At 50.2% G+C, this 25,820-nt stretch overlaps 1 protein-coding gene across 2 annotated transcripts in view; it reads right to left on the bottom strand.

Moving 5' to 3' along the window:
* Positions 1-25,820, bottom strand: part of MAP2K6 (mitogen-activated protein kinase kinase 6) — a 55,777-nt gene that overhangs the window by 20,431 nt on the left and 9,526 nt on the right. For both annotated transcript variants that reach the window (XM_065693832.1, XM_065693833.1), the window contains exons 2-10: positions 11,730-11,796; positions 10,734-10,782; positions 8,330-8,443; positions 7,409-7,528; positions 6,564-6,680; positions 6,043-6,094; positions 3,924-4,051; positions 3,154-3,231; positions 2,327-2,466 (exon numbers count right to left, since the gene is read on the bottom strand). In XM_065693832.1, coding sequence (XP_065549904.1) covers positions 2,327-2,466; positions 3,154-3,231; positions 3,924-4,051; positions 6,043-6,094; positions 6,564-6,680; positions 7,409-7,528; positions 8,330-8,443; positions 10,734-10,782; positions 11,730-11,796 — 865 coding nt within the window. The remainder of the gene's footprint in view (positions 1-2,326; positions 2,467-3,153; positions 3,232-3,923; positions 4,052-6,042; positions 6,095-6,563; positions 6,681-7,408; positions 7,529-8,329; positions 8,444-10,733; positions 10,783-11,729; positions 11,797-25,820) is intronic.

Genomic DNA, 25,820 nt, shown 5'->3' with positions numbered 1-25,820 from the left:
GACGGTTACATGGGACATCCTTTTTTTTCTCCTCTCCTACAACAGATGGCTCTGGAGGGTTGTAGCTGGGAGTTATTTTGGTTCCCCTCCAGCAGAAAATAGCTTTTAAAAGACAGGACGTAATCTCTGCTCGCTTCCTGTCAGTGTATTTAGGGGAAAGACACTTGGAGCGACTTGAAAAGATCTTCACACACGTACACGTCGGTGGCGGGGAAAAGGTGTCACACTGAGCAAAACAAAAGTGAGAACCTCGGCGGTGATAAGTCGCTCCTCTGCTGGGATTTGCCGGAGCCCAGAGGAAGCAGAGGACACACACTGAATAGATATTTCCTGCTTGCTGTGTGGAGCGGGCTCGTGTTTAGTGTCATGTTGTGAATGAACAGAGGAACCTAGTAACGATACGTGCCAATAGCGCCGAGCCGAAGGTACGGGATGTGTCACATCCTCTGAGCTCAAAAGCGGCCCGAGCCGCGATGCTAAGGTGAATTTGAAGGTTAGGTGTGTCCACAAGCAGGATTCGGGGATAATCCTCTTAACGTAGACCCTCTACAAACAAAACCACTTGCTTCCAGGTTACTAATACCAGGGAAGCTGGTGACAAGTTACTGAAATCAATGTAAATCTTCAGGAATGATGAGCTGTATTTGGATGTGATCCTGACCCAGCTGTCCAGGGAACTTCCCTGCAGTGGCTACAGGTAATCAGACTGCTGCTGCTGCCCCAGCGGCTGTGATTCACTCTGTGACCTCCTGAGACTGAGACAGACCTAAGCCAGGCCAGCCGCAGCACATTGAGTTGAGGTGACTTTAATCAGCATCAGAAGAAACTCTCAGACTCCAATGACACAAAACTGCAGCCAAAATTCCCTTTTCCAAGTCCATGCCACTCCACTGGTGCTGAGGGATCTTCAGTGATCCCGGAGGATGGGATTTGCAAGGAAAGGAACCTCCACGCGCTCCCCAAAGCTTTCAAGGCGACAGCGGGGTCGTTCTCACTGCAACCATCATGGTATCTTACTCCTAAATCAGCTGCAAGGCACCGTGCTTGCAAAAGCAAAACATTCCGTGGGGAACAACAGCCTGCCTGGCACAAACAGGCAGCTTTGCAATAACAAGCAGAGAGCCAGCAGCACGGGAGAAAGGCAGCTGGTCCAAAATCACAGCGTGGGCCTCACAGAGAAACAGTGGGCATTTTGAGAGAGGGTTTTTCCAAGCTCCCACCTCGCACAGACACGGAGCAGTGTGGGCACGGGCAGGTATTCCCCAGCGCAGGTCAACGTGTAGCTCATCACAAGGACCTCAAAGACACGTTTGAACAAGACTCCAAGGAATCCGCATGTCCGCACTTAGAGTCCTGGGGCAGGAGTGGCTGATAAACCCCTTCCTGGGTCGCAGCAGAGCCGCCCGGGCTGGGCGCCCGGATGCTGGCGGCTCCGGAGCAGTCTCACATGTCTGTATTTGTGGATGTGCTGTCCTCTCCTGGCCACCACGCAACCCCCCCATCCACCTGCCAACTTGGCAAGCCGCGGATGGCACCGCAGCGCCTGGAAAATAGAAGCGCCTTCCCAGGCGGTTTCCAGGGAAGCTGGAGGGAGAAGCAGTCAGGAGCCGCGGGGCCGCTGCCAGCTCTCTGCTGAACCATAGGACGAGGGCAGCTGCGAGTCTCCTCGGGCGCTGGGGGAGCCTGTGCTTTCATGCAGCGCTCGCAGCCTCCAGACAGCACGCATCTGCTCCAGCCCTTTTCCTACGCCGCAGCCAAACTCTCCCGCTGCTTCCAGCTCTGAGTCCCATGCAAAGCAGCGCAGCAGCCGGAGGGCCCCGGTAGCTGCTAACGGGGGCCACCACGGGGCTGACTCTGCCCTTGGAACCGTGTATCCCGTGGGAGCAAGAGGAGGCAGCCATTCTGTGTCCTACTCCTGTCCCCGCACCAGCCATGGGATGTGAGGGGTCCATCACATCTTCGTGCCTGCACTCTCCATGCTGCCAGACCGGCCGCAGACACTCCATGCTGATGGCAAATGGAGGGAGAAAGACCCCTAAACCCCTTCCTCCTCTATGTCCCCTCCAGGCCTGTCCCTTTCCACCTCAAGCAGGGAAGATGCCCGCTACCACCAAAGGCACAGCACCAAGCCCCAGCCTGTCCCTCATGGATCACTGAGCACATGAAGGTGCATCCCTTCCCCTGGGGAGGATGTTTTGATCACAAGCTTGGGTTGTCCCCTAAGGGGATGCCTGCGGGGACAGGGATGCTGGAGGCACCGCATCCTCCCCACAGCCTGGCAGAGGAGCGCAGGGCAAGGCTGGGTAAGGCCAAGGGAGCACTTTACCATTGCGAGGTAAAATCGACGAACTCCGCTGAGAACTTCTCCGCCGGGAGCTGCGGCGATGGCTCCTCCACCACCTGCTTGAGCTGCTGGAACGGCGTCCCCCAGGAGTCGTAGGGAAAGCGCAGGATGGCCAGCTCGATCTGCGGAGACACAGCCGAGCCTCAGCCCCACAGCATCTCACCCTCCTTCCCCACACATTCCCCACGTGCCCATCCTGGGTGTGTTATTTAGGCACAAACACATGGTGTTTCCTCACTCCACTTGGCCACCACATCTTGTTTAACCTCTTCCATAAGGGATAGGCTGGAGGAGACCTGGCAGTTTCCATGTGCAATCCTCTGCTGTTAGGCTTGGGAAGGGTTTGAACTCAAAACCACCACCACATCTCAAAGGGTAACTGCGCTTTCAAACGGCTTTGCAAGCAGATGGGTTCCCCCTAAACGCTGCGTGGGAGATGCCACCCATCCCTCCTCTTCTGAGGGGGGCTCCGCTAACTGCAAAGCGTTGGGAGTGTTTTTGTGCGCTTTGAAAGCCAACCTGCTCCAAGGCGACAGCCGCCTTCGCCTTAGCCCATGCTGCCATCTCCCGGCAGCCCATCGCCACCGCATCAGGGCTGTCCCCACCAGTGGCACCCCACAGGCGCATCCGAAGACAGCGCTCCATCCTCCTCCCTTCCAGCCCTGTGGAAAGCTTGTTTCCCATTCCCACCTCATCACCTTCCCAGGGAACCGATGCCACCAGTGTTTGGGGGGGTATGGGGAGGAAAATGAACCCACAAGCAACATCGAACCCTTTTGGCTTCACTGTGAGCCTCCAGGTCACCCTACCATTGTGATCCCCAGGCTCCAGATATCAGATTTGACGCTGTACCCCTTCTGGTTCAGCTCCGGGTTAATTCTTTCAGGCTGTGAACAGAGGCAAAGGTGGTTGAGGAACAGGGACGGCACCAGTGCAATGCCATCACCACAAATGGGTGCACCATTGCACCACCAGTGCGAGGCTCACTGACCACAAACGGGTCTCCGAGGGTGGCAGACCAGGACCACACGTGGCCCATGCCACCAGCTTGCTCCCTTGGTTGTGATGGGGCCAGATCTAGTGCCACGGTGAAAGGGGTCACCAGAAGCAGATGGTACCTGCTCCAGGGATTGAGGTGCTGGAGCTCAGGGAACAGCGAGCGACAAGCCCCAGTTCCCCTGCCCTGTTTTCACCCTGTGCAAGTGCTTCATAGAGGCTGAAGCCTGAGCAGCGGCTCCCAGGAGGAGTCTGAGGGACCCAATCCCTGGGGACTGTTTTTCCTCCCTGATGGAAAGTACTATTGTCCCCACAGGGCAAACAGCAAAAATGCAGCACAGAGTCATTACAGAGCCTTCCCCAAGGTCACCGGGAGATGATAAGGCAGCAAGAAGCTGTGCCCAGGAGATATGATCTGACCCAGGAGATCTGCCTCTCCTCTCTGCCCCTTTATGAGTAACTTCAGGGATTCATCTTCCAAAACAAGTCTCCGGAACACATGCCGGAGGCTGATCCTTCCCCCTTTCGGATGACCCGGTGCCCAGGCTCATGTTCCTCAGCCCTCACACGCAGCTCAACTTACAGCCATGTAGGGTTTGCATCCTGCATCCATGGTTTTAGCAACCGAGTCTACGAGGTAACCGCTAATGCCAAAATCGCACATTTTCACCTGCCCCTGCGTATTGATCAACACGTTAGAGGGCTTTACATCTGCAAGAAGGAACACATACCACAGTCACTGTCACGCACGGGTGGCTGTGCCAAGCCAAAACAAGCCAGGGAGCTTCCTAGCAGCAGAGGGCACCAAAGGTGTCCAGGCAAAGCCCTGGGCTCTGTGCACGCCAGGAACCCGCTGGCTGCGGATACTGCAAGTTCAGGTGACAGCCTCATGGCCTGTCATATGTTCTGCAAGTGCCCCTTCCCTTGCAGACTCCTCTCTTCTGATGAGGGGAAGCAGGAGGTATCCCTGCACGTAACCATCAGATCCCACTGCACACCCCATGGACATATCCCATGCTCGCAGGAGAACAGCTCATCGGAGCTGAGGGCATCTCCAGGGGATGTCTGGAGCTCTGGCAAGTGCCCAGGTGGATGTGGTCCAAGAAAAAACCCATAGGGAAAGGATGAGGAATGGCCAGGAAAGGGTGAACAGGAGCAGAGGGGAAGGAGGGAGCAGTAAAATAAGAATCCGGATTTCAGAAGTGGCCTCTGCTTTTAAGGATACCAAGCTTGCAGGCAATGTGAACAGCAGCAGGCGTGTGGGTGCTCCACACCTTATGGAAATCAGGCCAGTGTCTCATCTATTTATTACTGCCAGATTTATCCGCTTCCCATCACGGCCTTATAATCCTTGGTGCGTTCACACTTGCATCACGCTCATGAAGGCAGTTAAAATCACCATCAGAAAGCGAAATTAGGGCTTAGGAAGAAGCTCTCAGTGATATCCATGAAAGCACGGAGGTGCCCTCCTGTGCAGCAGGCAGTCACTCCCTGTGAGGCTAATACCAGAGGAAATCTCAGCACAGTGCAGGTAGCACTCTCTTCTCTTATCCCAGCACTGATCCTCAACAGGCAGCAATCCTTCCCCTGTTGCCACCCAGGGGTAAGAGGTCTCTTCTGCAAGAGGGTCCTCTGTCTACATGTGATAGACTATTAAATAGCAGTGCTGAAACACCATCGGAAGCTGCTTTTGAGACCTGCCTATTTGAACTGGATGATTAATCCATTAACATCTGCTTTCTAATCAGCATTTTGCACTCAAAAGCTTCAGGTTGCTGAGCTCCTCACCCATCTGTTACTATGCTGAAATAAGACAATTTTCAGTGGAAATCAAACAAGTAAACAGAAATCCAGAAACCGAGCAGCATTTCCCACCTACTGTCAAGGATACAGAAGGCAGAAACAACCCCCAGCCACACACAGAATGTACAGTAGGTGTCTGCAGGATAGAGCTGAACTCTGCTCCTTCAGATGCTCCTCTCCCCGGCAGTCACACACTCCAGAGAGGGCTTTTTCCTCCTCATGACATCAAAAACGACCCCTTCAAACTAAAGGTGTCAAGCAGCAACACTGCAAATTGGTTTCTTTCTAAGAGTGTTCGTGGTATCACTGAGATGCTTTAGAGGGGAAAATATCAGAAGAGTTTTAGGAGGGTATTTACGACTTCACTTGAGGCTACTTTAGGTATCACGCTCTTCTGCCCCACCAGTGCTTAGGGAAGCTCACAGAAGGGGATGAGGACGGTTAGATCCCTACATGGGGCATCACTCTGGCATCTCCCACTGCACATCGACATGGAGCCATCAAGCTAGGGGAGAAGCCTTCTCAAACCTGATCCAAAGCCCACCAAGGTGAGAAGTATGGTTTAATATTGCAGAGGTGCTAAAGCAGACCATGGATTTAGACTGTGCATTAGGGAAATGCAACCCAGGGGGAAAGAGCCCATTCTCTGCCTGCACAATCAGGGAAAACATGGGGACCAGCATTCAGCTTTCAAAGAGCAAACACAGCAGGTACTTCCTCAGAGTAGGTTTTGCTACTCATGAGGTGCTGGGGAATATTTTTGCTGCCAGAGGCCTGTTTTCTCCTAGGTAATTTGGGAGCCCTGTGCCTGGGCACAAACCAGCCCCTGCAAGGCTGCGAGCACATAGCGCAGAGCAGACAGACACCAGCACGGTCATGGCTGTGTGCTTGGCTCTTACCTCTGTGGATCACGGAGAGCTTACTGTGTAGATGTTCTAGCGCTTTTACGATCTGAAACAACAAATCTGGAGTGAATCACAGCTGGCAGCACCATGAGAAGGAGGAAACGCTATCTGGCATCACCCACCCCATCCTCACCAGACCCACTTGGAGGAAAGGAATTACATCTCCTGCAAGTCCTGCACCATCACAGCAGCTTGAGGTGATGATGGGTACCCAGGGATCTCCCAGGACCCTAATGAGAAGGCAAAAGAGCTGCAAGGCCCTCCCACACCTGATCTGTGCCATCTCTCAATTATGTCTATAGGCACATTCTGGCTTACTCATGGCTTATACAAACCATCACCACAGGACCAGATACTAGAAACCATGTGGGCTGGACCACGGACCATGCTCTTCCTGGTGCAAATACAGCAGGGAGCTTGGATCATATAGAATTTGGCTTAGAAGATAAACACCCTTTCCCTTCCTCTTCACAGAGACACTAATCCCACAGCTAATACTAATAACTCATACTCACGGAGACAGCTATTTTCCCTAGGATGTCCTCAGGAATCGTCAGGCCTTTGTCAATGACGTGTTTGTAGAATTTGTCCAGTGAGGTATCCATCAGCTCCATGCAAATCCACACATCTCCCTGGAGCATAAAGAAAGCAAACAGCTGCTTACTGGAACGAAGCATCCTTTCCTTTCACATGTAAAGGTCTTCTTTGGCACTTGTCCTTGCTGGCCTGTTTGCCTCTTCCCTCTCTTTTAAAACCCACTCAGCAAAACTGTACTGGGCTTTCTCTCCCCTCTCCTCCAGCTGGAATTAAGTGCTGTTCACCTTCACTACCATTTAGAGGTAGAGAAGTGATTTAGGAGCTCAGAAAGTTATCGGGACCGATGCTCCTGCATGTTCAAGTCACTGCAATTGCTCAGGCAGCACAAGTTCAGCTCTGCAGAGCTATGCTTAAAGCTCCTCAATACATCTCGCCTATTTTTCCCCATGTGGCTTTCACATTGCAAGTCAGGACAACATTAACACTAATTGACCGGGCTGTGTGTTGGTGTCCTGAGCACCGGCCATCCCCATCACTCAAACTCACCACCAAGCCCCAATATCTCAGCACAGGGATCTCAGACACGCTTGGCACTAAGGCTTGGCTGCCTCTTCCTCACATGGGACCACTTCTCTCTTTGCTCAGCACGAAGTAACTGTATGTGACAGATCCTTAGGCCAGGACTAAGCAAACCCATATTGCACCACATCTAGATGGAGATTAAACCCCTGGCACTTGGGGGGAGTTTAGGCATGGGAATTCAGAGCCTGGGAGCAGCTCCAGCCTCCCAGGGGCAGCACGGCTGATCTCCAGGATGCCATACCTCTCGGAAAAGTGCCCCATAAAAGGTGACAGTGAAGGGGCAATCTACCGTCCTCATGGAGATATCCAGATCCATCAATAACCTCTTCTGCTCCTGGCTGTTCACCGTGGCTCGGATCCGCTGGAAGACGAAGCAGTTTAGCATCGGCTGTAAGCATCTCCATACCACAGCCATACCCATGCTGTGCCTTGACATCGCTCCTTTACTCTTTTAGCACACCTCTTTGTGTTACCCTTTTTGACACCTCTGAGCCCAAACTGCAGGCGATTTTGCTCTTCCCTGCAAACACCACTCTTTGCAAGAGCCAAAAGTCACTGTGGCTCGGGAGAGGAGGAACGCGCAGTAATCAGTTTCCAGGCTGGTGAAACCTGTGACTTTCAGAGATGCTTTGGACACCTATTTACATCAACAGACTTGGGTGATGTCTACTGCAAGAGAGAGGGCTCCAGCCCTGCATCCAGACCCCACAGCTTTGGAAAATGGGCATTTCCCTGTCTCCAGGGAAGGAAAATTAACTTAAGCAATTAACTTTATAGCATGCAATTCTGTACCATTACAATTAATGTGCAGAGCCCTGAATCTGAGGGTACATCTGCATTAGAAAATACGCATATTTACAAAATGATGGCAAATAGCTGGTAAAGTCCTAGTGAAAACAGGAATATTGTAGACATAGGTGCATGCACTGCAATGCTGGAAACACACCGAGCATCATGCGGTTAAAACACACCCTTTTTCTTGGTTAAATAGCCCAAATCTCCCTGGTCACTCTTTGCCTCTGTGCAGAAAGAGGATTTCATAAGGAAAGCAGTAAATCTCAGTAAAGGCATGCATCAGAACAAGCGACATTAGACATGTGCACCAATGAGAGCATCCACGCAAGACAACGCAGACAGGAAGCACCTCGGAGGCTCACTCTACCTTCACTGCCATGATCTGCCCGCTCGGCATGTGCCGCATCTTCTCCACCACCCCGTACGCACCTCGTCCCAGCTCAGAGATGGGCTCCAGGTCATCAGCTTTCACCTCAAAGTTCTGTGAGGGAATGAAACATCAGTGCAAAGGTGGCTGCTGTGCATATCCGCTATGCAAGGAGTGAAACACCCCTGAAATCTAGCCCTGCTTGGCAAATAAATTCACTCCTGTGCATCCCCCTCGCTATCGGTGTTCATGAGGATAGAAACAAATCACAGTCCTCAGAGGCTGCCAGGAGATTAACTACAATGTAGTAATTAGCAGAGTTCTGATGAGGATGTGCTTCCTAACAGCACAAGCAGGGAGCCTGTGTTGAGGAGCATCCTGAGAATGGTGGGCGCCAGGAAGGACCATCCCATCGACGGGATGCTCCCCTCAGCACCCGAGTGCTCATTCCATCCCCTGCAGCTGCAGCACTTTCAGTGCTCATTCCATCCCCTTCAGCTGCAGCACTTTCAGCTTCCTCATCCTCAAAGGGCCGGGATGGATGATACCACATCAGCTTCATCCCCACAAATCACCTTCAGGCTTTTATTCCTTCTATCCTCCTACAATTACGGAAGTATCTCTATGTTTTTTAAGGCCTGCAAAAGCTTAATTCTCCAGACCTGTAGACAGGCCACATACCAATGACTGTGCCCCATTTTCAAACCATGGATGATTTATTTTCTCTAGCATTCGAGATCTCTTTCTCCTGGCCTTACACAGAGGGTGACTTTGTTTGCAGCCCTGCATCCCAACCTGCCCTTCTCCCTTCTGCCGCGATATTGTGCAGCAGCTCTATTTTTTGCTTCGTATTATTTTTGGATGTTTAAGAAGTGCCTTTGCTCCTAAACCCAACCATTCCGTTTGCCCAACGCGCGACCACATCAGTCAATCATCCTACAGAAAGACGCGGGTTATAATGAACCGATTCACAGTGCAAATCCCACACCGCTTTCTGCCGGCACAGCAGAAATAAACCCTGCAGCCTCAGCTGTGCTGGCTGGGGATGCCACAGCGTGCAGGGCCACACACTGCATTACTGTGTCCTTCCCTCGCAGCTCCATCGCCTGCAAAAGGAGCCCTGGCTCACAGGTTTGTGCAACAGGAGGGATAGAAGCATCTCCGCCTGCCCGACACTGCTCCCCCTGTTCAACGAGATCCTCTCCAAAGAAGCACTTTGATTCTCTCAAGGCCACTCTTCAATTTAGCAGCAAAGGGAGAGGAGGAAAAGTGGCTTTCCCTAGGGATGAGGGGGGGGTGTAGAAAGGCTGGTGGAGCACATGCTAAAGCAACTTGGCTGGATGGCTAGGGAAATGCAAACCACGGGATGCCAGTCCCTCCGAGATAGCCGCATATCTGTGCCTGTCAAGCTGAGCTCTGAGTTGTACGAGTGCTTTTCTCTTTGCACCATCCAACATGGGCTCTCTGCCTCTGTGCATGGAGCCTTTCTGGAGTGCCTGAGCCTTTCCTCATCCCTAGGACTGCAGGGGAGAAATGATTTTCTTGGAGCAGGCGCCTGCTCTAGCAGCAGGCGTTTTCCCTGCCTCGGTGCTGCACCACTTTGCTCCAGAGGCATCTCACACTGTTTCCACCTCCCAGCCCCTGCTCCATGCCAGGGAAAATACAAAATCCAAAATGAAGGGAAAGCATCCAAAGATACAGATGTTATAAACCACTATTAGATTAGCATTTCACCCCATGCATTAACTCACCGACGCCAAGGCCTATCTTTACACCTAATACATGTACTGCCTAGCTTTAAAATGCTTTTGTGAATGCTGCTGTGCTGTTTTCTCCTACCAAAATAGCTGTTTTGTTTTTTCCCCGCTATTTTCTCAGACCATCAGGTGACTGGTTCCAATGCTGTCACAAGGATTTGCTTCCAGAACAGCAAGATCTACCCTGAGTTAGACTCCTGACGAGATGGCTGCCAATATTAGGAAAGAGAAATACTTTGGATGAAGGCTTTAAATCAGCAAAGGAACTGCAAAGAGGAGAAAAATCTGCTGTTAGCAATCCCCTCTTTTTATTGTTACTTCCAGGGGACTGCCTGGAATAATGAGGCAAGGAAGGAATTTCCCAGATGGAAAGCATGAAGGGGACGGAGGTGTCATGGGATGCAAAGGGTAGATGTTTGGGGACACGTTCATCAGAGCAGTGACAACCAGCAGGTCACTCTTCTCAGCTTTTACTCATCCAGCAACTGCCTTCCATTTCCAGCTTTCAATAGCTGGTGTTTATTAACCTGCCTTTTTCTGTGGGGCTGAAGTTAAGCAATCCCACAGGCAGGCAGCACCAGAGCAGCCAGCCCAGGGTGGTCATCGGTCCCCAGAGGTCTTCTTCTCACCACAACTCTTAGTCTTACCTCCTCACCAATAGAGATGCAAGCTTTGGAGTCTAGATCTCTGGGTGGCCTGCAAAGGAGAAAAGGGAAAAGATGTGAAATGTTCCTTACAAAGATCTAGTTTCCCTCAATGGGTAAATACAACCTCCGTGGCCGCCCAAGCCATCCCCTCACACCTTCAGGCCAGCAGCCCGCGCAGCCTAAGCAGCCTCCTAGCTTTGCAGGATCAACAGATAGAGCCAACATCCACAAAGTCACCCCAAAAAGGGGTCAGGAAGGAAGCTGCTGGAATTGGCTTTTCTCACATCCAACTTCCCCATGCAGGAACCCAGAGAGATTCATTGCGAAAGGCAAGCCAGGTGCAAGCACCAAATCTCTGCCAGCCTGTATGAAAAATGGATTAAACGGGCATAAAGGTCTAAAACCCCTGTAAATGATTACCCAAGTCACACAGCACGGGTTAACAGGCTAATAAAAGCCAGTCCTCAAGGAAGCAAGGAGAGCCAAGCAGGCGGGAGTTGCACAAATGGCCTTAAAAACACAGGGATTTCTTTTGCAAGGCTCAGTATGTAGGGAAGGGGATGCATTTTTATGCTCTGACCAAATGGATGTTATTCAAACTGGGTGGCCAAAGTGCCACACCGATTAAAATTGGGTGCCTATTATGATTTTTCCTTTTCCTGGGCACATCATTAAGCAGCACATGAGACATGTCCACAGGCAGTGATGGGTTAGGGCGATGGGCTGAGATCCCACAGTTATACCTGGGGCTACAAGAGAAATACAAGGACTGTTAAGCTATAATCCTTCCTAACGACGCCAGTATTAACCCAGGCATTTTGCCCTTGTTCCTTGCGAAGGGTCCCCGTTATCCATAAGGGTCCCTGTTATCCATAAGGGTCCCCATTATCCCAGACCTACAAGCTCAAGCCCTTGCAGCGCAGGCACAGCAAAGGCTGGAAGGCAGCTGGGGCTCGTGGTTTTCTTTTCATTCTGCCTTAGTGTTTGCAGACTTACGTGGAGCTTGTCTGTGGTTGCTCGAATGCTTCTTTAGGAATTTTCAGCCCAGGGTTCCTCTTCTTGCCTGTGAAACAAGAGAGAGGCAGAATTAAAGAAAGGCGCTTTCCTGTTGCTGTTGTTGGGTTGTTTTGGTTTAATGTGCAAAACACAGCTTGTCTATATTTGTTGACCTTATTTAACATAAATGCCCGGCCAGGCTGGTGGTGCTGTCTCAGGGCACGGAGTTCAAAACATAAAGTGCCTTTGTTCAGTAACGCTTCACTTAGACCTGCAAGGTCTGGCTGCCAGCTTGGTACAGAAAGCAGGCAAGAGCTCTGGCAAAGGCAGGCCACGTGAAAATGCAAAGTGAAAGGTATTTCTCCTTCGTCAGCCCTACCCATGTAGAATCCCTTAAAACGTTCCTCAGATTTTAAACCACTCCAGATACAGAACGGCAAACCCTGGCAGGAATAAAGACCTTTTTAAAGCTGAAAGTCCAGAATCAGATCCTGATTCTGTTTAAATGGATGCTTCACCTCTTGGTCATTAAAGTTGTGCAAACCCAGCAAAAAAACTAAAGCAGAATTGAGTTTGCAGGCTTCAAAGCCATTTGTTTCTGTTCACACTGACCAGCCAAGCTTCTCTGTGCTGGATGAAGCTCAAGCTCTGAAGTAGTTCAAATGCAGGCTCTCCTGTAAGGGGGGTCCAAGCCGGCAGACACAAGAGCCAGGCAGACTAGAGAAATACAAGAACCTTTTTATGGCTAAACATATACAGCCACATTTCAGCACGGGCTTTTGAATTCATGGCTAAAATCACCTGGAAACACAACTCATGTCACCAAAACCCCAAGGTAAACATCTGGCTGTCTGCCTATGTAATAAAATCCCTGGTCCCCAAAAAAGGCACAAGCATCTAATTTAGGCATTAAACATTTTTAACCTAATGACTTATATCAATTACAGTCTTTCTTTTTAGCATCACTTTTACCCTCTATTCCCAACACTCTCAAACTTTACCTGTACATGTTTGAGTTTGTTTTTCCTCTTAACACAGACTCATGCCAATCGATGTCTGTGCACCCCAGTGCCGGAGGGATGCTAGTTCAAAGTGCAGGCACCCAGAACTGAGAATGACCTTTCCAAAGCAATTAGTCAATTCAGATCGACAATTCTTTCTTTTCCCAATCTTGCCTTGTCTGCTCCAAAAGACAGGATCTTTTAGAAAAGAGTCATGCCAGGATGAGACAGGCAGCAGCAACCCAGCTGATACCTCTTGGGAAAAGCATTTATTGCAAGCCACGGTGCACACTCGCTGTTGGGATCAGAAATCAACAGAGCTGCATATTTAGGAAAGAAAAGGAAATAAGAAAAGCCAATTCTCTGCTCCAAGGAGCTTCCAAGGAAGGTCACCCAGAAGCATAAAGAATAGGTCTTGGTTTTCCCAAGAGGTAAAAGCTGGTCTGTAAGGAAGTAAGAAACACTCTCAGAACAAGTGGAGGCATTTCTACTTAGCAGAGCTGTTCTTTGCCCCTTTTCCTTCTAGTTTCCTCACTTGCACTGCAAAGGTCTCTAACAGGCACAACAGAGAAGCAGGCTCTGCTGCGCCACATGCTCCAGATACCCTTTCCCAAGCGGTGCCAATGCACATCGGAACTGACAGGATGCTAAATGGGTACCGGTGCTCTTGATGTTGTCATGTTTTAGCTAAAAATGGAATCTCAAAAACACAGGTCTTGCAGTGCAGGCGGACAAAAGCCCTGTTTCTCTGGCAAGGCCTAAGTCTGCCATCCCAGTGACATCTCTGTCTCCAACAACCCACCTGCATTCTCTCGCAGTTCAAGCAAACAAGACAACCACAGGCACAAGAAAGCAGTAGCTCCATCCTGATTTTGCACATGGAAATCAATACACAGAGAATTACTGACTTGCCCATGCGAGCAGGATCTGCCTCTTTAGCTCCAGAGCTGAATTCCTATGAACACTCACCAGCCGTCTCCTGACATACATCCACACTACCGCAATGACATTCACACAGCAACCAAAATCAGAAGAGAAACAAGCACAGATTTCCTCTGTTCTTTCCTTTTGACTTCTTTTTCCTTTAGGGATTTGCTTGCACGATCCCATGCGCTGCACCTGAACCTCAGGAACCTGCTCTCAGCAATGGGAACATGAAAACAAACCTACTGGAAACAAACCTAAGTTGAACGTGAACCAGAGCCGGTCGCACAAGCATCTAACGCTCCCATGGCTCACGATCGGCGCCAGCAGAAGAAGCAGGGAGCAAAACACCAAACCCAAATAAATGTTAAAAGCCTTCCTCCTCCTGGCGAAACAGAACCTGCCCTTTGGGGAGTTTATTTTCCTTGTCTCTTCTTCACGGAATACAATATTTTGAAACTCTGCCATTTTTTGGAGGCACAATCTGTTCGCGTCTCCCAGTTGCCAAGACACAGACACAGTTTAACGCTCTTTGGGGTTTTCTTCTCAACAAAGAAGAAAGCAACAACAGCAGCAAGGATAAAACATGGATCTCATGACGGCACCAGAAGGAACTGCGAACGGGAATTGCCACAGCCAGGACTCGCACCAGCAGCTCCTGTGGGATAAGCACTGCAGGGGCATGCGGTCACCTCCGCACCGGCTCACCGCGATCAGGCAACTTCATGCCTCTCATCTGGATCTGGTAAAGTTCTGGAGCTCCTTTTATTACAACGTGCAAAAACCTTGGGTTTTGGTCCCTCCAAACCTTCTGGGGACGGTGTCTGCAAGTGTCTTGCAGGAAGCATCCGCAATCCTGGACATGGCACTTGCCTTACAACCAGAAGCATGCAGCAGCGCTCAGCATCACTCTGCATTAGGGTGCAGGAGCCGGGGTCTCCCCTTGCCCCAGCTCCATGGGTCCAGGTCACACATGTTTGAGTGAGCTTGAGGGAGCTCTTCCCCAAAGGCAAACAGTGATGCTTAGAGGCCTTTTTATCTCTAAGAAAAACCCATTAATTGGAAGCCCCAGGATCAGTTCTCTTCAGTATTAACTACCAAGCAAGCACCTCGCTGTCAAAATAACATCCCCCAGTTTACCATAGCAGACACTGGCTTTGAAAGATGACGCTGTGTTAAATTGCAGTTTGCAGAGAAAGTCATCTGTACAGGAGCTCAGAATGTGGAGGCAGCTTAATAACATATAAAATTGGATGTTACCTGTTCCATCCACCAGAAAACCAGTATTTTCCACAGTGTTTCTATGAATCATTATTATTATTTTTAGCCTTGTTTCCTGAAGAAAATCACCACGTGCGTGTTCCTTGTGGCAAGTGTAAATCCACTGGCCAATTTCAGCCCTTTCTGACGAAGAAATGGAGCTTTTGGAGATTGTAAAGCTGATAAAAATAGGTGTTTAAATAAAGAAGTCGCCAGCTCAAAGGAGGCTGAAGCACAGAAGGAACCCATGGCATACACCAGGCATCCACGTTCAAGATGGGCAGAAGCTCTGTGTGTCTCATACATCAAATGAGGCACAAACCAGATGGGGTCTGAGCATCAGTGCAGGGGGTTCACTGTAATTCCTTGGGATTTACAATAAGGAAAACCCCAATGACCCACTATACGAAGCATGATGTCTAAACGTGGCTCCTTTTGCACAAGGTTTGCTATCCTGGTTGATCAACAGGTGGGATAGTACATCTGTTCCCCAGCATCCAAAAAGTCTTTCTAATAGCAAAGCAATTACCCACAGTGAATATTGAACAGACTGGTGGTAGAGATGCTGCCACCTTTAAAAACCCTCTATGCTTTCTTGGCACTGATGAGGACAGTGGGGACACAAGGAACTACCTGCAACACCACCACAACCTGCCCCATGCACGGGCATGGGCTCATCAGCCCAAGAAAGTCAATGCTGAGAACAAAGTGCGGTCTGAAAGCAGAACCGTAACAGCAGAAAGAAAACCTGACTTAATGAAAACGCATTAAACACTTCCCTGTGAAGGTCTTACATGCAGTTCCTGAGGGAGGGGAGAAAAGCCTAACTTCCAATGGGCTTGTTAACCTCCTCCCACCAGCACTGACAGAGCACGCATAGAGATTAATGTTGCTTAGCCCATTCCAATTAGGGCAGCGTTAAATATCGATACTGAAAATGGAAACTTCAAAGTTTCCCAGCAAAAGGGTAGGAAGCGTAACAGAGAATAACAAAGAAAGGGAAGACAGAGGAATTCACTGCCCACATATGCTGCAACACAAACTTTCCACACAAATCCCATTCCCCAGTCTCCAGACTTCTCGTTGCAGTCAAAAACTTATGATATAATCCAAAGTAAATGGTTCCTTGCCACAAAAAGCTCCTATTTCCTTCAAGGGATATTGACCAGTTCTGTTGTTACCACACTTTATTATTAAAGCTGTGTTCGGTAGCCATGTAGCAACAATTTCTTTCAAATAAGGCTTTTTAGCACATAATTTCACGGGTGGAAATGCCTCTTTCTCCCACTTTTGTAAGAGACAAAAGTGTCTGGTTTATTATTCCTGTCTTTCCTAAGGATTTCTTGTCTCATCTCTTGAAAGTTTTGAAAGCCAAATGATCTGCTCTCCCCCTACCAGCTGTACTCAACTACGTCTGGAGCGTCTGCTGCCATAGAAGATGTAGAAAGCTCCTATTTAACATCAGTTTCACACAGGATGACCAAAGAGGGGGAATAAAAGTATTTTTTACCAAGTATTAAAGATCATCTCACAGATTTATTATTATTTATGCTTGCAAATTGGTAAAGGTGAAGGCACACAGAGTGGTTAGAGCTGATACAAACCCATCTTAACAGACATGAGAGTTCAAGGGCAGGTTCAAGGTGCCCATCTCCTTGGCTCCTCAGTGATCTGCCCCAACAACAGCTTGTCCTCAAGGTGAAAAGCCTTTAATTCTGCCCAGAGGAATCTCCACCAAGGAATCCCACAAGGATGCCCCAGCCAAGCCTAAGAGGAGCGGGAAGGCCGGGTGCATTCCTGGTGTCCCCACAGTCGAATACTCACTACCTCTAGACTAAACAACAGCCACCGAGCAAAGACACTCGGGATTCCCTGCCAAACTGTTGTGCTCAGAATTCAAACCCATGCAGATAACAAAGTGTATTTTAAACGAGGGAGGCTGAGGGAGAAGCCACACTGCCCGGCCTCCACTCCAGCTGAAACAGGAATCAAGTCAAAGAGAACACGAATGGGTGTAAACTCACGGACTAGACACTTCTGGTGGTTTCAGTAGCACAAGTGCATCTTCACAGAGGCCACTTTCCAAAGGTGGTCCCATGTGCCCTGCCATGGGTTGCTGCGGCATCTCCACAGCTGTGACAACAGTCCTGCATCACCACTGCCTTCTTCCCATGGGCTTCATCTGTGTGAAAGCCTTAGGGCTTTGCCATACAGGCAGTCAAAGTATGGAATCAGGTCATGCCTTTTCGATGTAAATGCCTTTGGGACAGACCTGCAGGTGATGAGGAGGCTGTTGTTCATGACAGTGATCTGATGGCTTGGGTGGGAAGCTCTCTCACCACTTTCGCCTCCATGGTTGGGTTGCTGGTATTGATAACCCTTTGGTAAAGCTGCATAAAACCACGTTGTGCAGTGCTCGAAGCAGGGTGCCAGCGACAGTGTGGCTCAGCTGCACCCACCATCCAGTCTGTAAATGCAGAGCTTTAGCTAAGCCTTGGAGAAAACCAAAAGCAAGGTGTTTATGTAAGCACAGTGAGGTGGAAGTGGCCCTGAAAAATCTCTTTTCCAACCCCTTATTAAACCACAGAAAAATAACTTAATGTGCAATAGATTCTCAAAACCTGTTGAAGTTTCAACCAAAGGCCAAGGGAAGAGATGAAGTGGATATTGTGCTTTATTTACCTCTTTGAAACACAATTCAACTGCTCTCTCCTTAGCCCTGTCAATAACAGTGGCAAAGCACCACGGGCTGCTCTTCCATCACTGCCATGAGCATCAGCTGGAGGCAAATGGAGATGCTGTGATTAGGAACATGGTACGTCCTCTGAGCAGGACAGGGACGTTCCTGCACGTCCTTTATCTGTGCCTGCTCTCGTGGTTGTTTGTAATAACTCCTTGGAAACAGCAAACTTGAAATCTGTTTCCTTAACAACTCGATTCAGGGCTGCTCGGGAGAAGGGAGCTGCAGGCTGGGGCTTTCTTCCTCTCATTTGGATGCTGCAGAGCTGCCGGCTCATTTGGTGGCCACAGGCACATCGAGGTCTGTGCACACCTCGTTGCTGCCTGCCCCATCCCTGTGCCTGTGTCCATGCTGCAACTCACACCTTTATGTCTCAAGAACTGAAGCATTATCGACTTTTCCTTTTGTTTTCCCCCAGGAACCACAATTTGGGACAGGAAATGGGAAAGGCAAGAGCACTTTTATGACTGTGATGGATTTTGCCAATGCATACTGGAATCAGGATACACATGCAACACTGCACTCATCACTGATCTCCACTTGGACATCGAGCCATTGACCTCAAGCCTTTGAGTGCAACCCTCCAGCCAATTCCTTATCCACTTATCTCCTTTCTGGCTCTGACTGATGGCTGAGACACACTGCACTGAGTGGGGAGAACCTAAAAACACCTTGCAAAGACTTAACCAGCCAACACATTGCCCCACATGCAGCCAAATTTGCTTTGGCAAAGAGGAGCTGACCTCAGAGCCACAGCCCAGAGGCAGGTACTTGCTTTCCTCAAAGTCAGCCTAAGTAATGAAAGTACGAAGACAGAAAACCCCAGTGCTTCTATCTGGAAAACCAACAGTAGGAAACCCTGGAACACCAGCACAACGCATGAGCGGATGCTGCTGCATTCATCTCCAGTTAGGGGGTGATGCTGCATTCATCTTCAGTTAGGGGATGATGCTGCATTCATCTTCAGTTTGTGGATGCTGCTGCATTCATCTTCAGTTTGTGGATGCTGCTGCATTCATCTTCAGTTAGGGGATGATGCTGCATTCATCTTCAGTTAGGGGATGATGCTGCATTCATTTTCAGTTTCAATTCCCAAGGCTCATGAAGATAAGAACATGGAATGACACGGCCTGGGCACAGTTCACTCAGTGACCTGGATAGTCCCAAACTCTTTGCCAACACCATCAGCACCCACACTGCAATGCTGGAGCTGTAACTCGCCCTCCTGCCCCAACAGTGCCATGCCCCAGGGTTTCTCTGTCGAAGGGCTCAACTCGCTCCTCTGACTCAATCCTGCAACCTGCAATAAACCCAGGAGAGGCCCCAGTCCAGAGGAGCAAAGCTTTTGCAAGGAGTGACTGAGGTGCACCCAATGAACCGTGCGGCAGAGGTTGTGCAACGCCTGCTTGGATCACACCGGGGTTATTTGTGTCCCAGGGGCTGTCTGTGCTGCAAGAGCCAGTTGTGTTTCCTGACGTAGGTCAGCTCTGCCGAGGCACAAACACGACACAGACAAAGCTCTTCAGCAAGGTAAAATCACAAGGTCAGTCCTTGGTGCCTGCCTCAATAGCAGCCTCCAGCAGGAGACAGTTTGGTGGTGGAAGCTCTGAACAGCACAAGAACAGAAGAAGGTGAAGCAGAAAAGCTTTGCAATGGGGACTCCAGCAGAGTAATATCTGGATCCTGCCGTGCAGAAGCATACAGAAATGTCACCAAACTGTGCAAATATCAGAACCCATTTATTCGGCTTTCAATAAGCTCCGTATTTCTGTAATTCAATTTTGAAGGTAATTTCCTGGTTCAGGCTAATCTCTCTTACTCTGCCCATTTTCTTCTTAACACATCCTGCAGAAGGGCTGCAGGCTGCCGTGTTTATTCGTGTCAACACAGAAACCAAGGGGGATGCAATTTCTCCTTATCTCTGTGCACATTTTGGCTGTGTGAGTCTGTTTGTCGCCCTGATAACAGAGCATCTCTGCATTTTAGAAGAGTTAAGACCTTCTGAGAGTGAAGCGGAAGAGACACTTTGATAGAGATTAGACACAAGATCCTGTGCTAAGGCATGCACTGAACACAGGGACGCTGGGAAAGGGGCAGGGAGCTGATGCAGCTTAGGGGCAACTCTTTACACTCCTGCAACCCCCCCCTCCACTAAACAAAACTGAGCCCCTGCAGCCCTTATCCATAGCAGCCTGCAGGGAGCACCGCAGTAATCACAGAATCAGAGACCGGTTTGGCTTGGAAGGGACCTTAAAGCTCATCTAGCTCCAACCCTCTGCCAGGGATGATGTGCTGAAGCAAGCTTCCACCGCGTTTTGTGGGACACCAACACCCAACACCAGTCTGTCGATGAATCGTGGTGCTCTGATGGAGGGGTGATACCACACGGATGCACAGGAGAGAGTATGAGGGTTTAGGATGACCTTTTGCGTCCCTGAGCTGTTTCACAAGCTCCCACACTGGCCTGGACTTTCCCATTGCCAGGACCTTGGACTCCACTTCCCATCTGGTCTCTGCCTCGATGTGTTCCCTGCTCCCCATTCTAGTGGTAGCTTGCAGGAACGCCAGCACAAGAGGAAATGGTGTCTTCAGCGCCCATTTTCACACTCACAGACACACGCTCCCTTCTGATTACTAACAGTTCAGAGAAAACAGGGAGGTGACAACAGACAGCCTTTCAGATAACACCCCTCCCCAGCCCAGAAACAGCATCACTCCCAGTCTGAGCAAGGGAACAGCGCAGGGGCACCCACCATGTCCCTGTTGCACTGGTGCCAGGACCACGTTAACATCTGCAGATGTGACAAGGCAAGGCACGTCCCTCCCCTGCCATCCTGCACTGCTGAGGCAGCCTTTGCATTAGCCAGCCTTTCCCCACAAAACAGATGCAATGCAAAACAGCCCTAAATCGGTCGTGCTTTAGGTGCTAATGTAAGTGGGAGATGGCAGATAACAGAGCTCTGCCTGGCTTGCAGCACAGGGCATAGGAGACTTTAACATTAAAGCCCCTGTTACAACACTTTGGCTGAACTCATCTGGCATGTGCATCCAGCTGCTTGGATGGCCTGGGGGAAAGGGCACAGCTCCTCCCAAGCACCAGCACCTCTGTGCAAGCGGTGGCAACATCACCCGGCAGGAAAGGCACTGGTTGCACCAGAGCTGGGAGCATCCGCTGCCAGGGAATTCCACCCAGGCTGGGGCTCGGTGTCCCGAGCTGACCCCAGATCTCCAGGGGATCACCTCCCTGTGCTGGGATGCAATGGAAATGTTCAGTTCTCTGCTGATTCACCGCAACCGCAACACCAGGGACATTGTGGTCCATGGGATAAAGAGGGGAGAGAAGGGACCAGGCACCAGGATGTGCATGCTGTGGTTTCAGCAATAACAACCCTGTCCATGGCCATATGCAGGTTAATTATAGAATCATAGAATATCTGGAGTTGGAAAGGACCCATAAGGATCTCATTGAGCCCAACTCCGAAGTTGCACAAGCCTTGTTTGTGTGTGTTATGTCCCTTCTGCCCAGCACAATGCTGCCACATTGCACAGGGGACACAAGGCAACACAGGCTCACAACAACCATCCTGCTCCCCCTGGCACCTGAGAGTATTAGCCTGAAGCCACGGAGGTGGTTCAAGCTAAGGATGGGAGAGCAGCCTTGTGAGACATCCCTGGCACCCTTTAGCTGCAAGGAGTCACCAAGTCTGTGCCTTGATGCTCCAGACATACTGGAACCTCCAGAGAACTCCTATGGAAGCACGTGCATAAAACCACAAAATGCAAATTCAACAGCTTGCTGACACATGCCTCCATCTGCAACAGTCTGACAGAAATCCTACAGGGACCAAAGCCTCTTCCCTCTCCTCACCTTGCTTTACCTAACTAGTTTTCCACCCATCAACTTAACTTCATGGGAGTGCTCAACCTCCCTCATCACGCACAGCGAAAAACCACTTCCACTGCTCCCATCACACCGTCTCCAACGCCCTCAAATCCTGCATATCACTCACGCTGCCCAATGCGAAGCTGTGAAAGCCAAAGGCAGCGCTAATGGCTCAGGGAAATCTTATTAGTGTCCAAGTGATGCCAAAAAGGACTTTGCTTTCTGCTGATGAGCAAGTTGCATCCCTCGCCAGGCTCCTGCACCTTCAGCATTCAGGCTGCTGCATCCTCCCATTGCCCTGGTGGTGGCAAAGATCCCATGGAGCAACAGAGGACATTTGGGGCTTTTCCCTTGCCCCTGTTATCAGGAGAAATCACAGCAGTGGAGCTCCGGGCAGACGAGCACAGGGGCAGTCACTCCAGTCACCAGCACATCACAAATCAAAGCCATGGCTTCCCTCTGCCAAGGTCCGCTGGCACCGCTGCCTCCCCATCCCAGAGCCTGTTTTCATTGCTGCTTATCTCAAATTCGGAAATCCACAGGAATTGCTGTTTGAATCCAACCCTCGTGGGGATTGTTTTCACGGGGGGACTTTGCGTTTAGTCGCTGCTTTGTTTTCAAGCTGTCTGCTTGCAGTGGGAGTTTGCTGGAACCAAAACTGGAGAAAAGCTCTTGGAATTCACCCAGGGAACAAAAGGGCTTTTGTGCAGGAGGATTTGGAGGACTCGGCTGCTTCCATTGCCGCCACCTTCATCTCTATTCCTCCCTGCCAAAAATTACCTGCAGTGATGCTGGAGGTGGGATGCTGCCTGTGCAGGTGCTGGAGGTGGGATGTTGCGTGTGCAGGTGCTGGAGGTGGGATCCTGCCAGTGCAAGGGGATGGACAGGCAGGAGGACGGACACCTTCACAGGCAGAAGGATGAAGTGCTTCCCAAACGTTCATGCACCATGATGTGAAAGGCTTATCACAGCCCTTCACCCAAGCCTTGCGCTTCCTGCCCTGGCTTTGTCCCTTGCATAGGGTGGGCTCTGCTCCTCAGTGCATGCAGCAGCACCCTTATACATCTCCCAAGGGTGCCATGCTGGTGGGTGCTTCCATGGGGTGATGCAGCCCTGTGGCTAAGGGGATGAAGCTCCAACGACCAATGTGTGAGCAGGGATGTTGCTGAGCATCACTCCCGCTACTCCCATCTGCTTTGGTTTACTTCCCCTTATCCAGCAAGATTCCACCTCAAAACACCAGTGAGTGACCACACGCAGCTACAGGGCGCTGAGCAACTTCCCATACAAATACCTAGCAGGCAGCAGCAAATCTCCTCTATACAGCATAAAAGCAGGGGCCCTGTCTGCAGGATTTGCCTTAAATCCACCAGCCTAGCTACAAACACTTCTACACTTCTTAAACCCACTGCTCCCTGGAAAACATGACACAGTGAAGGAGCATCCATCCCTCCCCAGTGCTCTGCAGAGCCTCAAAACGCAGCTTTCTTAGGGCAGTAAGGTCCCCTCTCCATCAGACACCCTGTGGGTGCCTTTTTGCTCAAGGTCTCCCTCCAGTTTCTATTTTGCTTTAACGTGGTCAGGATTTTCCCCCGGCAGATTCCTGCGAAGTGCTTTTAAAGAAGAGCCACAGAGCTTCATTCCCCCTCATAAACCAGATCAGCCTCTGCATCTGCTCCCATGCCGAGGGGTGACAGGTCCATGCATCCAGCAAAGCGGGCGAGAGGCAGCTCCAGCACCGTGCATCCTGAGCCAGGGCCTCTTGGAGCTGTCAGATGTGCTGCCAGCCTGGAGAAATGCAAATTGCTTTGGAAAAGGAAGGTGACATTCCCACCCGCGTGCTGACTGCTGCTGCGCTGCAGACTCAGATCCAGGCCTGCGGCTCCAGCTATGAAGGTGCTTATGTCTTGATGGTACTTACACTTAAGCACGTGCTTACTGTGAGCACAGGTTCCTATTAAGGCTGTATCAAGTGCCAGGCTGAGCAGAAACCTGTGCATCAAGGCTGTGCCCAGACTGTTGTCTTCGCCTTTGCAATAGCTGCAGGCTTCAGCCATACCCACCAAAAGGGACAATCTGCACACAGGCACTGGTGGATGTCCCTCTGTAATTGATGGTGTCCCCTCATCATCACCTTCCCAAGATGCTGCCCCACAGCATCCACTTGCAAAGCTCCACAGAATCATAGAATCAGCAAGGTTGGAAAAGACCTTTCAGATCATCATGTCCTACCATTACCCCAGCACTACCAAGTCCATCACTTACTCGTGTCGCTTAGGGCCTTATATATGTGGTTTGTGAACACTTCCCAGTGCCGAGGCTCATTCACAACGAGTCAGGAGGCTTAAACACAGGAAAAGCAGGACTTTCCCAAACCAGAGGGTGTGATGGGGCAGGAAGGACGCCCTTGAGGAGCTCAGCAAACCATCCCCAGGAAGGGACGCACAGTTACTCGTCCTTAGCTCCAAACCACTGTTCCCCACGTGCTAATGCAGCCCCATTTCTCTGCAGAGAAGCTTTTGCTCACTGAGCAGGATCGCACCCAGTGCCTGTCTTGGTGTCATCACCCGCACAGCAGGACAGAACAGAATCTAATCGATACCACGGGGCAATGTGAGGTCTCGCTTCTGTGCTCCAGGCAGCCGCAGGAGGTTCATTTTACCCAGCACAGATTTAATTTGCTCAGCATATTGTAAATGTTGGACATTTAAACTCCATCGTTATCAGCCATCTACAACTGCTGATGCACTGCATATAAAGCTTGGGTTTATAATTTTCTGCTCATGAATAAAGCCACCTTAGGACAAAATGACCAAATTACGTTCCGTAGAGAGAAAACTGCCCATTGATTTGGTCATTTCGCAGTTATACGGTATCAATAACTTTTACAGCCAAAGGCGAACAGAGGAACGTGCCACAAGCCATTGCTTTAGCAAATATCCTCACCCTCTGCAGAAGGTCCCTGATGGGGACTCTGAGGGCTACATCAACCCCCACAGTCTGGCACCCACTGTGCTCCTATGGGGAAAACAGCACCTCTGGGTCGCAAACAGTGTCAGAGTTGTATGAGACACCTCAAGGCTGAATTGCTGCTCTCCAGTCCCCAAGTTGTGCTGTTCTTTGGCAGCTGGCAACCGCTTGTTTTCAACTGGAAGTGTCCAACTGAGGTTAATTTTAGGACCACTTTCCTCTCCGGAGGTGCAAATAACGCTCAGAAGGATTTCAAATCAACGCCTCATCTCTTCCCAGCGATATGATGCTCACGCTCCGTCCTTCACCCTTCTAATTCCCTGCCTGTATTAGAAGAACACCATAGCACTGGCATGGAAGGGGAAGGTCTCTTCCTTGCTTAACACCTTGTCATGGGGCATTTTGGTAAAGGTTCAGCCACATACTGCAATTGAGTTTTCAACACAGTCAAGACTTTGCCCGATCTGCCTTTGTGCTACCCCGTCAGACAGCTCTCTTGTTTTGATAGAAGAGCTTATTTTTGTGCCTACATTACTAAAGATGGGATTTTGACAGCTCTGGGCAGTGTAGATGGGAGGAACTAACTCCTGCTCCCTCTGCTGGCAATGTCTCAACTAAAATGTGTGGGTCCTACTTTAAAAACACACAGGGATCCTATTCACAGCGAGAAGCCAAAGGCAACTGCAGGGAAACCAAAGCCAGGTCCCCAGCGCTGAAGCATGGCAGGAGGCTCCAATGGAACAACCACCCTCCCGTTTGCACTGTCAGCAACAACAGCAGCAGCTCCAAGACACCCCCAGCAGCAAGAGCTGGAGCTGCTCCATCACCACTACAGCAGCAGCGAGTCCATCTGACCACGAACATCAAGTCTGGGTCCTGCAACCACTTCAGGTTCTATCTTTGCACTAAGAGAAAGCTCAAAGCCCTGCACACAGGATGCTGAGCAGCTCATGGGGGTCCAAGGGAAGCTCTTTCAAGTTCAAAGAGGTTTTAGCCACAGGTCAGAGAGCATGAATTACAGCTCTCCTTCCAGACACCTGCCAGGAGCATACAATCGCTTGTACGCCATATAATAAAGCACTGAGGATGTGAAGGAAATCAGCCTTTCCCCACTTTTTATCATGCAATTTTATAGTAGTTTGGAAAACGCATTGAATAAATGCATTATGGTGCAGTGCTGGGGCAGAAAACAAGTTTAACCCTTTTTTCCCCATAAAGTGTCCCTTACACAACCAGACGCCTATGTTCTCCATCCGCACATGTCCACGTGGATCAAACCCCATCAGGTTACACCCCTCCACCCAGCCTTCTAA

This window comes from Lathamus discolor, chromosome 13 (genome assembly GCF_037157495.1).
Source record: "Lathamus discolor isolate bLatDis1 chromosome 13, bLatDis1.hap1, whole genome shotgun sequence".
Lineage (NCBI taxonomy): Eukaryota > Metazoa > Chordata > Aves > Psittaciformes > Psittacidae > Lathamus > Lathamus discolor.
Note: the sequence above shows the minus strand (reverse complement) of the source record. Positions and strands in the feature narration are given on the sequence as shown.